The sequence below is a fragment of the Aythya marila genome (genome assembly GCF_965140915.1).
Source record: "Aythya marila genome assembly, chromosome: 2".
NCBI lineage: Eukaryota > Metazoa > Chordata > Aves > Anseriformes > Anatidae > Aythya > Aythya marila.
The window spans coordinates 18,998,123-19,010,674 of NC_139043.1; the positions used below are offsets into that span (position 1 = coordinate 18,998,123).

The window sequence follows — 12,552 nt, forward strand, 5'->3', positions numbered from 1 at the left end:
TAATATGGTCTAAATAATGGCATTTTGGATCAATTAAAAAAAAAAAAAAAAAGTATTTCAAATGTTTTTGCTGTCTCAAAAATCTGCTAACATGTGCCTTATTTGATTTTTAAAATTACATTGGTTCTTGTAAACCATTTTGCTAGTGGCCCACGCTTTAAGTCACTAGCATGTAGCAACTCAGAGTTCACAGGCAAGAAAAATGCTCTGGCTTTGTTTGTGAAATTCTGATTTTTATTTTTTCTGAGGTACAGTGCTGCATCTCTTATCTTTTATCATCTTTTATCTGCAGCCCCAAAAAGCTTGGCAGGAGAAGAAATCAGCAGCTAAGCACCAAGAAGCAGCAGCAATGAGGCAGATGCGTGCTGCCACCAGAAGACAGCCCAGAGCCACCCCACGTCACAGGGAGCTGTGGTTGGAGGTGAACACAGGAGGTGAAGGACAGGAGACAACCTGGGCACCTTCACAACCATCTCCACATCTCCAACGTTCACCCTCATCCACGTTCCCATCCAAATTCATCATTCCTTACTGCAAATGCCACTCGTTACACAGCTAAACTGTGCTGCAGTGCTGAAGGTTCAAACGCTACCAACCATGCCTTGTAAGAAGGACACAACTGCCTATTTTCTACAACTCCCATTATAAACTATAGGAAATAAAATCCTCATTGAAAGCATAGTGGTTTAAAAATAGGCACTAAAAATGGAGGAAATGCCAATTTTTAAATGAGCTCTACTTGTGTGCATGCATCATGCTACTACGATTGCACACAAACTTTTTCTCCAGAGAAGCCTCATCTTGTTCAGCAGTGAGGATAAATACATGAGGAGGCAGGATAATAACCACTCGTGCAGCCTGAAACCTGGAATATGCCAGTGTTTTAATTCTGTAAATTTACAGTCTGAGCATCACGAATGGGTTTCCTTGTATATATATATATATATATATATATATATATATATATATATATATATAAAGAATTTAAATCCTAAATCTGGAAAAGATATTTAAGTATATTATTATTAATATACATCAAGGACAATATCCTACTGCTTTTTTATGGCATTAATACTATAAACTTGTTTCAAAAAAGAGAATATAAAATAAAACTGAACATTAAATACAAAAGCCACTTTTTTAAAACTAAAATGCATATATACGTTATAAAGCAGCCTGTATATTACTAAAAAGGTCAAAGTTAAAACTTTTCTGCTTCTTTTAAGAAGTCATCATGACTACAGAATTGCGTCTGACAGAGCTGATGTTCTTTCAAACTATTACTCAAAGCCTTTCTGCATGCTGCGTACTCTCATATAACCATACCATTAAAAAATGGGAGAATCTTTTAACATCAAAGCTGAGGTTGTTTTGGTTTGTATTATAATTACCTATGCTTATTAATCATATCAATAAATTGTTAACTATGATTGAAAAATACAAGCAAAATTAATATCTTAATATCTTAATCAAAAATGAATGCCAGATACTTGTCCCTATTACTGGATACCTATGGTAATTTTCTGGTCAGATTCAGATGTGCACTCTGGCACACCACAAAACAAAAATTAAATTTTTATCCTCGAGAATCCTATCAACCAATTCCAGCATAGTAAGAGCAAAAGCAGACAGAAGAAACATTTGGATGCAGATGGTATATATATAAGGGGTACTGGAATACACCTTTATTAACAACTGACATGAATGTAACAGATTTATCTTTTACACGTGTGGTGTACTAGTAAAGTACAACAGAAGAACTAAGCCCAGTAGCTGGCATTAGGCAAATTTATACATCCTACTGAGTTACTAAGCACAAACAATCATCCGCTGAACTTTCCAAGAAGAAAACCATTGACTGAGATGGAGAACAATGACACTTGAACATTTTTTTCCTTTTCCACTCGCACTTCTCCACTTCCATTTTGGAATGTGTTCATTTTACATAGAAACCAGTTCCATTCTTACAAACCCTGTTTTGTGTACCAGTTCCTGATCAAGACACATAAGGATTATAGTATACTCATTGTACATTAATAGACAAAATGACATGGCCTTGCAACCTAAGAAGCACCTGTCATGAAGTATTCGACGTGTCATCTAGCTCCCAATTCTATTAGAGGATACAGGAGAAGATGGCATCACAAAATTTTATGTTGACGTGGAGCCTACTGGAGCAGACTCCAATTCACATTTGCTCAGTTGAGAATTAAACCATTTTCTACCCCCCTTAAACAACCACAGAACTAAATACTCGAAGCTCTCCTTCTCACTTATTGCCCATAATGAGTCTGTTGACCAAAGTCCCCAGACAGGTCTAAGGATTAGCTGGGCTATACAAGTGATTACCCAAGGTTAAAATAATCTGGTGCTGAAATTATGAGCAAGGGCAACATTTGTTCTTCCTTAGTTACTGCAATCAGTAACAGGCATCAGTAAGGGATCAACTTGTGCTTTTGCTTGTAAAGTAATTTCAAATAGGTTCAAATACGTGTTTGTCCAAGGTAGGATCCCTGCCACTGTGCAATACTACTGCTCAGGCAAGCTGCCACTAGCTTGCAGCTGAACTCAGTGTCTCAGCTGAAGTTTAAACACTGGTGTTAGAAAGAAAATTTCATTTTCCACATGCCTTAAGTACCTACCATGCCATGTTTCCATTTAAAGTTGACACAGTATGTAAGGTGAGCCACAAAACAAAGTACCTTGTTATATGCTTCAGCAAAACATCCCTAACAGCTCCGCAAATTATTTCAGCAAGTAATATTTATTTATTTTTTAATTCCTTAAAGTTATATGTACGCCATTCAACCATGCAATGGCATCAGAACTACTACGGAACCCTCTGGGAACTTATCCCAGAGTTCTGCAATGTTCATTTTACTGCTACTTTTTTGTTGCTCGTTTAAGAGATTTTTTATTTCTCAGAGAGTGAACACCAGGCAATACCAATCCTTCTTTGCTTAGCTTACTCCATGAGTGTTTCTAAGGTTTGTTCAGTTTATGATATAGCTGAAACTGGTAATTTTAAAAGACCTAAAAGAAAATGAGTTTCTTTAAATAAGTTTGGGATATTGACAACTTTGGCCAACCAGCCCCAAAACCTAAAGTCTGGAAACAATGTTTTTGACATCAAACACATCCTTGATACACAGTGATGCTGTGTATCATTTTTGTGCTTAGTGACAATTTTGTGCTCGGTCACCTGAGCAGCTGTCTTCCTCATCAGCTGTTTCACATTAACACACCCATGTTCCCACCTTTGCCTTGTTCTCACCCCATAACTCAGCTTTCCAGAGATTCAGTCAAGTTAGGCAATAATGGGCTAGCAAGACTGCTCTTCCCACCATCATTAGGCCTTTAAAGGAAGAGTATGATTGCACGTATTTAAAAAAAAAAAAAAAAAAAAAAAAAAAAAAAAAAAAGCTGGGAGGGGGGAAGGGGGGAATATACTCAGCATGTAACACTTCAATTTTTTGGAAATTATACAAATTTATTACACTTCCTCTTTGCAATGTATAAGAGTACCAAATATACACATGATCAGCCCTGCAGCTCATTATCAGAACACGTGTGCTAAATTAAGACTGCAGCATTTCAGCTGCTTAGTTCATCTTTAATCCTAATTTTAAGCCAGTCCTCTCCTGTTGTTTAAGGATGACCTAGTATTTTTAGAGATGAGGAAAGATAGCTGTAAATACACACGCACACACAGTCCTGCTTAACAGCTTGCAAGGCATTTCACTATTCTAAAGGAAGGAAAAAATTTGTATTTCCTTTTATTACCTCCATCCTAGTAACAGGAAAAGCATTAAGAGGTATCTATAGTGACGGGGCTAATCTAAAATGTCTGGGACTGGCTGCAGAGCAGAGGCTCCTCAACCACAGAGGTCCAAGTGCAAGTCTGCATGGGCCCACCAGGGAGCTGGCTCATCACAACCAATATTATCACCACTGCAGGTACCACGTTTGGGAACCCCTCTTCTAAGACATAACGTACAAAAATGTTTCTCATTGGCAAAGATAAATGCTAAGATCTCTTTCATTCACAACAGAATTCTATCATTGCATGTTTGCATTTCTTTCATGCATTCACAGGCACCAGAATTATCGGTTGTTCATATTTGTCAAGTATCATGTCCCTGCCTCCTGCCTATTAACTGGGGAAACTAGGACAGAGAAACTACATAAAAGTCCTTGGGAATCAACTTGCAGATTTTCACCACACCAGGAATTCAAAGGGTGCAAGAAAGAGCACACGTAAAATTATATTCTTTATTCATTCCATTTTAGCTGAGAATACTCCTATTATACAAATACAGTATAAATTCCAAAATCACAATATATTACAAAATAAAAAAGTACAAACTGCATTACTTAATAAATATATCTAACAAGTTAATCAGAAAGTAGAAGAAACAGAATTCAGATCAGAAACATTTAAATGTTTGACCCAGCAAACCATACAAATCTCAATTTAAATACTTTTTAAATGCAGAACACCGCTCCTGATTTCTTGATTAGAAAATAAAGTTAAATGAATAAAATGTTGTGATCAGATAATGATTTGTTGGTGCAACAGAAGTGCCAAAAAAGAAGCAGGGCTTGTACAAAAGACACCATAACCCCAGAAACCAGACACAAACACTGAGGTGCAGCCAAGGCAATTATTGCCGAAGCGGGAGGCTATTATCTAGTCACAACATTCTATTGCAAGTTAATGTTCTGTTATTACAGATAAATAACATAAATGGAGCAGAGGGTAAGCCAACCAGGCAACAAGAGGCCAGTTTACTCAAAACAGTAATTAAATACAGAAGAGTCAATTGCTCCCTGTACTGTTCATGTGAGCTGCATTCCAACCGGCTCAAAGGACCTGTTCTGTGCTGGAGGCAGAGAAAGCAACTGTTTTGAAAAGCAATCTTTTCAGACTTTGCCGCACTTCTAGAGAAACTATTGTTTTGCAAGAAACACCCACAAAGCTTTCACCAGTTAGGGAGAGTTGTTTGACACTAACTTCATTTGGTAGAAATATAAGGTTTATGGGTTAAAAAAAAAAAAAAAAAAAAACACAGCAAAAAATAGCTGTTACATCATAAGCCTTATCTACAAAAACTGTTTACAAATGTTTTTGGCTGTACAGCTCAAAGCCAGATACTAACACGAGATGTAGAAGATGGAGGTAACAGTTTAAAAATATTGTGCAAAAAATACATTCTTATAGAAAATAGAGAAACAGTGGGGAGGGAAAACACATACACGGAGAATCTGCTGGCAAATAATCCGAGGCTAAGGTTCTTTTTACAACAGAATATTACAAATACGTTTGGATTTATCCCCCACAACCTGTGGCTCTTCTCACAATCTGGGGTGCTGCTGCTTCATTAAGGATTAAGGCATCACCATCACAGCCAGCGCACCTTCCGCCAGTCCGTCAGCCCACGGGCCGGGCGGTCTCACGAGCAGGCATTCTGCTCGATGTACATCTTGGACAGGGACACTGCCATGGACTTGGCCAGCTCCTCGTCCCGCCTGCGCTGCACCTGAGTCTGTCTGCACCACGCCTCGTACTCCGGGTTGGGGCACAGGCGGTCCAGCACGGCATCGTAGTGCCCGTTGCTGAGCCAGCTCAGCCAGATGCTGGGCCGCGTCGGGTCCTCGGGCCCCAGGTAGTGAACCATGGTGGACACGGTGGGGCTCTCGGGCCGGCCGCCTGTCGTCAGGTGGATGTTCACGTTGAGCATCTGCCCCATGGCCAGCAGCTCCGGGTAGCCGGCCCAGGCTCCGTCCTGCGCGGCGGCGATGAGGAACTCTCCCACGTCGCCCTCGATGATGGGGCTGAAGTGGTCCAGGTGGTCGGCGATGTAGTGCACCGTCTGCTCGCGGAGCTCGCCGTGCAGCCGCTGGTCGCCGTACAGCGCCTTGCAGACGGCTCGGTACAGGCAGTTGCCGTCGGGGATGATGTGGAAGCGGAACCGGCCCTTCTGCCGCAGGTACCCGTCCTGCTTCTCCACCTCGGCCAGGTACAGCGCCAGCTTCTCGCTGCGCTCCGCTCGCCCGCACAGCCCCCGGGGAGGGCAGGGGGCCACGCGGCCGCCTTCCTCCTCCTCCTCCTCCTCCTTCTCCTCTCCCTCACGGCTCCGGGGCCTGCCGGCGGCGGCCTGCAGCGCCTGGCGGTGCTCGCTGAGGCGCAGGCTGCGGTTGCTGGGCTCCTCGGCGGGCCTGGGGACGGCGGCGGTGGCGACAGCGACCGAGGCTTCTGCTTCCCCCGGGGGCTGCCGCACGGCCTCCAGGACTCCCTCCAGCCAGGCCGGGCCGTGCGGCGGCTCCGTGCGGGCCTCGCCCCGCTGCACGCCCCGTACGGGCACGACCCGCTCCAGCGGGCGGCGGCGCCGGGCGGCCACGGCGATGTGGGCGCAGGAGCTGTAGTGCGGGCCGGCGGGGCTGGCCGCCGGCATCACCTGCAGGCAGGAGGAGAAGGCGGGCATGGCGCTGCCGCTCCCGGCGCTGCTGCTGCTGCTGCTGCTGGTGGTGGTGCTGGTTGCGGAGGCGATCCCGGAGCCGTCCTTCGCCGGGCTCCCCGCGGCCGGGCCGGGCCCCGCGGCTCCGCTCTTGGGCGCCTCAGCCGAGGGGGGGGGTCCCGGCGGCAGCGAGACCTTGAAGACGGCGGTGGCGGTGGCCGGGGGAGCGGCGCCCGGCGGGTAGTGGGTGATGACCGAGCTGTACAGCTGCATCCTCGCCGCCCCCCCGCCGCTTTATAGGCGGCGCCGCCGCAGCCGGGGCGGGGAGCGCGGAGCGGCGGGGGTAAAAATAAACGCGGGCATCACCCCCTGCCCGCCCGGCCCTCCCCTCACAGCCCGGCCCGGCCCGGCCCTGCCCCTCCCCGCCTCCGCCGCCCCCAATTCCGCCTGCGCCACAAGCGCCGCGCGCTCCCGCCCCCCCCCCTCCCCTCTCCGCGGGCACGCGCGCGGCGGGCCCGGGCCCTTCTGGAAGCTGCTGGAGGCCGGGCCCGGGGGGGGGCGGGGCCGCCGCTGTGTTTACCTCAGGGCCTGGGCACGTTGGAATGCGAGGGGCGGGGCTTCGTGAGGCCACGCCCCCCCCCCGAGCTGCCTTAAGGCGTCCATAACGCAGTTGGGGGCCGTGGGCGAATAGCACAGGGGGGAAGGTTGAAAACGTAGCTTAAAAGGATCACGGGGAATTTTCCTTGTTCCTATTTTCATTAAATAATAAAAAAAAAAGTCTTAACTAAGAGAATCACTCGTGACCACAGTGTCAAAAATAACTGCTTCCTTGGAGCCTTAGGTGTTGTTTGAACGCATGTCCAGTGATACCCCCAACACCACACATCATTCCATTTTTATTCAGAAAATATTTTATGATCTCCTCACCTTTCACACAGAGTGAAAAACGCTGAAATCCTCGATGCTAAAAACTGGGGGTGCTTAAAGGCACAGTGCTCAGATCTGCTTTCCCTTTTTGTTTTGGCTAAAACACAGCATCCGATCCCATGCACTACGGGGAGCCTTTTCCTAAAAATTTAGTCAACACGTACCCAAAATCCTTGCCTCTGAAGTGTAAGAGGTGTATCAGATCTGAATCAAATCCCTGATTTCCCTGCCCCAGCCAGCAAGCTGACACTTCTGGACAAATGGCAATGGGCATCAGCCAGGAGCACTTCTGGCAGCTGCTTACGGGGCGATAAGGTATTACAGCTGCTCTGAAATTACAGAGTGACTCCTGTATTTCTGAATGTTCAGCACTCTGCCTTAAATATAGCATGTGAGATCAGCCAGTGAATCTGTATTTCTGGATGACAAATGGCTCTGAGAGGAAACAAACGAGCCAAGTGGTAGTAAATTGAAGTGCTTTCCTCCTTAAAACGAAGGCCTGGAGCAAAAGAAAGATTCCTGCGTAGTTTTGCTTCTTAATCAAAATTTTACAAGGTATATTCCCAAGCTAAAATGAATTCTAATATATTCAGAGGTGATCTAATGTAAAATCACTGGAAGTTGTCCCTTCCCAGAGGGTTTTAAACGTGCCAATAGCTGTTCACTGTGGGGTTTTTGCGTTGTTACTGTAATAAAGATGTACATTACTTAATGCTCACCAGCTCTTCTGCCCACATTTTTTACTTTAAAAAACGTATGTCTACATTTTTGCTTAGTGAATCGTTCTGCCCACAGGTGAATGCCAGAGGTGACTTCAGGGTGGTGGGTTTAAGGTCTTAAATAGTATGGTAAATGAGTTGGGGGGAGGGGGGAGGCACAGAGAGAGGCAGCTCTTTCTGTTAGAGAGCACTAAATGGATGCAGGAGAATAACTTCTGTTAAAAATGAGTGCTGCAGTTTGAATACGCAGTACTGCCGTTTTCTGTCTCCTAGGATGTTACAGAAACTCCCAATAATGACTGTTCCACCTGTCCAAAACCATAGGTTATTTGGAACAGTGGTACAGTAACTGATGGGCAGCTGTTTTATTCTGATTGTTAGTTACAATGAGGTACAACATTTGTGGTGCTTCCTTTGAGTAAAGAACCAGATTCATTATGTATGCCCAAATCTCCATCGTGTTAGTATTCTGATCACAGAATCACCGAATTGTAGGGGCTGGAAGGGACCTCCAGAGATCATCGGGTCCAACCCCCCTGCCAAAGCAGGTTCCCTAGAGCAGGCTGCCCAGGTAGGCATCCAGATGGGCCTTGAATATCTCCAGAGAAGGAGACTCCACAACCTCCCTGGGCAGCCTGTCCCAGTGCTCCATCACCCTCACCATGAAGAAGTCCTTTTGCATGTTGGTGCAGAACTTCCTGTGATCCATTTTTTGACCATTGCCCCTTGTCCTGCCCCCACAAACCAGTGAAAGGAGGTTGGCCAAATCCCTCTGTCTCCCACACTTATCCCACTGGCCTTCTTGGCCACCAGGGCACACCGCTGGCTCATGGTCAACCTGTCATCCACCAGGCCCCCCAGGTCTTCCTCCGCAGAGCTCCTCTCCTGCAGGTCATCCTCCCGCCTGTACTGATACATGTGGTTGTTCCTTCCCAGGTGCAGGACTCTACGCTTACTCTTGTTAAACCTCATTTGGTTACTTCCTGCCAAAAATTCTGATGCTCTTCTACAGCATATTCTGGACAAAAAGGTTATTTATAGCTGAACAAAAATCCAAGAAGCACCCTGAAACAGATGCTAAATATGCCAGCAGTTTTTGTAATGTTATCAGATGCATCATTCTTTTATTCTCTTTTCATCTATAAACAGGTGTAAATAATGCCATTCCTGTTTTCAGTTAAAATGCATGTAGTCAGCTTCCTAATAATGTTAAAATACAATCAAAATCTGTTACTAGGTAACTAGTGACAAAACAAACATTTATACTGCTGTATTAGTGTTAATAGTATATTGCTTTCAACATACTAATTATCTCCCATGCAAAGTAAATAGAAAGAGAAGTTCACCTTGATGCTTTTTACCTGTTATTAAACACTGACAGTGCAATGTGGCCAACATTTTCCATGACTGAGCACCTAGAATTAGTCATATGCATTTGGCTCGGGTGGAATCCAATCTCTCGTGAAAACGACGACAAAAATCCCATTGAGCCTCTGCAGCACAAGCCTTTCATGGCTAGTTCTCAGCTTTCATAGAAGGAGGTACCAAGAAGTCAGCACATACCTGAAAGGTCATTTTCTAAATATCTGACTTCTGTTTTTAACAATTACCTCTTAATCCGTTTTTGCTCAAGGGTCCCATGCTGAAGAAAAGGGTGACAACAAAGAGGAATGATCAGGTGCTATGAATACAGTCCCTGTGAGAATTAAATTTCAAAGAATTTGAACTTCTTCAATGCAAGGGAAGGACAATAAAAGGACAGGGCATATGGTTATGCCTTTGGTACCTTTTACTACCAGAAGATGCATTTTTGCTGTTTCTCTGAGCTGGATGTACAACAGCTGTTGGGGAAAAATTAAACTCTGCTTTTCAGAGTGGCCTGGATAAAACATGATGCACAGATTGACTGCTTCCAGCATATTCTGACGTTTTCAGCTTCTGTCACTTTTGCCTGCATAATGTGGCCACACAGGCACTAGAAGGCTTTGTAAAGCAAGCAGAACACAACATGGAGATACCTTTGACTGTCTTCCATAAATTACTGTTCCCAGCTTTCTGATTCCCTTGCAAATACAGAATAGATCTTAAAGCAATCTCTGTAGTAATAAAGTGTAAATATCTCTTGAGGTTAAAGTTTCTCCTGACATAATCGTTATCCCTGGTTACGCTGTACATTCCAGGAATTGTTCAGATTGTTTAGAAGGCAGACCACAATATAAAAACAGCTGTGGAAAAACGGTGGCATTCAGTGACGTAAAACTGAAGTTCCTGAGAGTGGAACTACTTTAAATGATTGACACAGAAGAGACAAATTAATTACATCAGCAGGATCGTTTATTAGTGAAGAAGGGGAGAGAAGTTAGCTTAAATGATGTATTGAATGACACTGAATAAGCATTTCCAGAGCCTTTTTTTTTTTCTTCTTGGTAACATAACTGTCCTTCAGCCAAAGATATTTCTGGCTGAAGTATTTCATGAATTCATAGCTCTTTGTACATAAGTGGACAATGAGATGTTTATTTTTTATTAATAATTTAAAGTAGTATATCAAGGACAAAGTTAAAAAATAATATAAAAATATATACATACTATGGATATACACCAAGGATCCTCCAAGACAGGGAAGAAATACATATGAGCTGGAACTAGAAAGAACATCCCAAATCATTAGTTTTATCCTTTGTTGCTGCAGGTGATCACATCATTCCTTTCACAAAGTTACCAACTTACAGGTAAGTTATTCAGCATGTAGTTAAATGAACTTGTGAAGACGTCATGAACTAACAGCACTGCCACAAGAACCAATTCTGCTCTTTCCATTCCCAGTCTCTTTTTTCTTCTCTTGATGCCATCTTCTTTGTGATTGCCTTATGATGACCCTGTACTCTGTATAGTATCTACTTCCTTCAACCCTTAACATACCACTAACATAAAATGAAGAGTAAGCATATCAACACTTACTTTTGAAGTATAAATATGCTGCATAAAACAAGGGATGTATCTTAGGGAGTTGCCTCACAATTTGTTGTTTAGCTTCTATTATACTGTCATGTTAAAATCATACTCATTGTATGGGTGCACTAGTCATTAGAGATGTAACCGACAGTGTGACATCATGTGGCAAGACTGTGGAAAAAGGACTGTTGGTGATAAATTTAGACATTCACTCATATCTCAGGGTCTCATAGTCATATCCCACTTGATAAGCGAGCCTCTAAATGTGAGCTATGACGCAGGTCAAGTCTCTCATTTCTACTCAGAAGTGTAGATGGCATTTGTGGTGGTCATTGTGAATACAGCCTTAAGATGCTATCAGAAAAATAAAGGGATCAACAATGCTATTTTCTCTGAGAAAAAAAAAAAAAAAAGTAATAATGTGATGTAAACAAGCTTCAAAATGTGTATGGAATTTAGAAAGGCTTATATCTTAATAAACCTCAAATGATATAGAAGTGTTTGCTATGTCTATATTTTATTAACTATTTGATTTCCTATATCAGATAACTTTTTTTCCTTTCATGTTGGTCAATGGCAAATTTAGAGTTGAGGCAAGTGGATATTCTGGTTCATACCAAGAGCAGAACAGAGTTCTGACAAGAACAGACCGTGAAGCTAGTAGAGGAAGTTTGCAGTACAGAAATAACAGAAGCAGGAAATCATCATGTACAATTACAGGAAATATCATTAATAGATTAATCTTGATTTAAAAAAAAAAAAAAAAGTAAATGTAAAAAAATAACTGTGGAAGAAATTGCAGTACTGCCTACTCCTGAAGCTAAAACATGCTTCAATGAGGCAATAAGCACCCAACATTTCCATGGGTGGCCTTGCAACAGAAAGGCTTTGGAGACTGATTCAAATGGCAGTCTCATCTGCTCTGTCCTCCAAAACCCTGCAATGCAGAGCTTTCCTTACCTTTTTTTTCCACCAGGAAACAGCCAAAGGAGGTACCACCACTTCACACAGACAAGGATTGTAGCAGAAAACCACACTACATAGTTAATGTTTTCAGAGTCATGGAATAACATATAATTACATAAAATACCTTTGTTACTCCACTGCTTGGTCCATCCTGTGGGAAAGGACTGTGGTTACGCACAGTATAACCAGCTCAACAAGTAATGTTCTAGCCCTGATGAAATTTACGGAAAGAACGTACCTCATCACAATTACAAACCTGCTTTGTTTCCACCTACATCGCATAGAGCTAACTGTTACGGCAAGGTCAGATCACAGCTACTTAACTCCACTGTCTAATGAGAAAAAATAAGGCAGGTAGAGCCATTAGAGAGGAGGGATGACATCAATTAATCCTTATTAACATCCTACCTTGTAAACAGGCAAACCTTTCTTAACCTAGTTTTTCATGGCTAAATGAAGAATACACTTATTTTTCTGATTCAACATTTTAAAGTTCCAATATAGCGAGAGGTAATGGAAAAGAGTGT

The 12,552-nt window shown here is 43.3% G+C and overlaps 2 protein-coding genes across 2 annotated transcripts in view; one reads left to right on the forward strand and one right to left on the reverse strand.

The window, feature by feature from the left end:
• Positions 1-4,258: 4,258 nt before the first annotated feature.
• On the reverse strand, positions 4,259-6,846 carry OTUD1 (OTU deubiquitinase 1). Its single transcript, XM_082752516.1, has one exon. It carries the CDS (start codon positions 6,729-6,731, stop codon positions 5,454-5,456), a length of 1,278 nt encoding a protein of 425 aa, XP_082608642.1. The 5' UTR covers positions 6,732-6,846; the 3' UTR covers positions 4,259-5,453.
• Positions 6,847-7,504: 658 nt separating this feature from the next.
• Positions 7,505-12,552, forward strand: part of LOC309875223 (uncharacterized protein C10orf67, mitochondrial) — a gene marked incomplete at both ends in the record, with an annotated part of 51,132 nt that continues 46,084 nt past the window's right edge. The window contains 2 exons of the mRNA XM_082754371.1: positions 7,505-7,571; positions 10,797-10,836. Of these exons, the coding sequence (XP_082610497.1) occupies positions 7,505-7,571; positions 10,797-10,836 (107 nt within the window). The remainder of the gene's footprint in view (positions 7,572-10,796; positions 10,837-12,552) is intronic.

Coding starts and splice junctions, on each gene's coding strand:
- OTUD1 (XM_082752516.1), bottom strand. CDS start 6,731: ATGCAGCTGTACAGCTCGGTCATCACCCACTACCCGCCGGGCGCCGCT.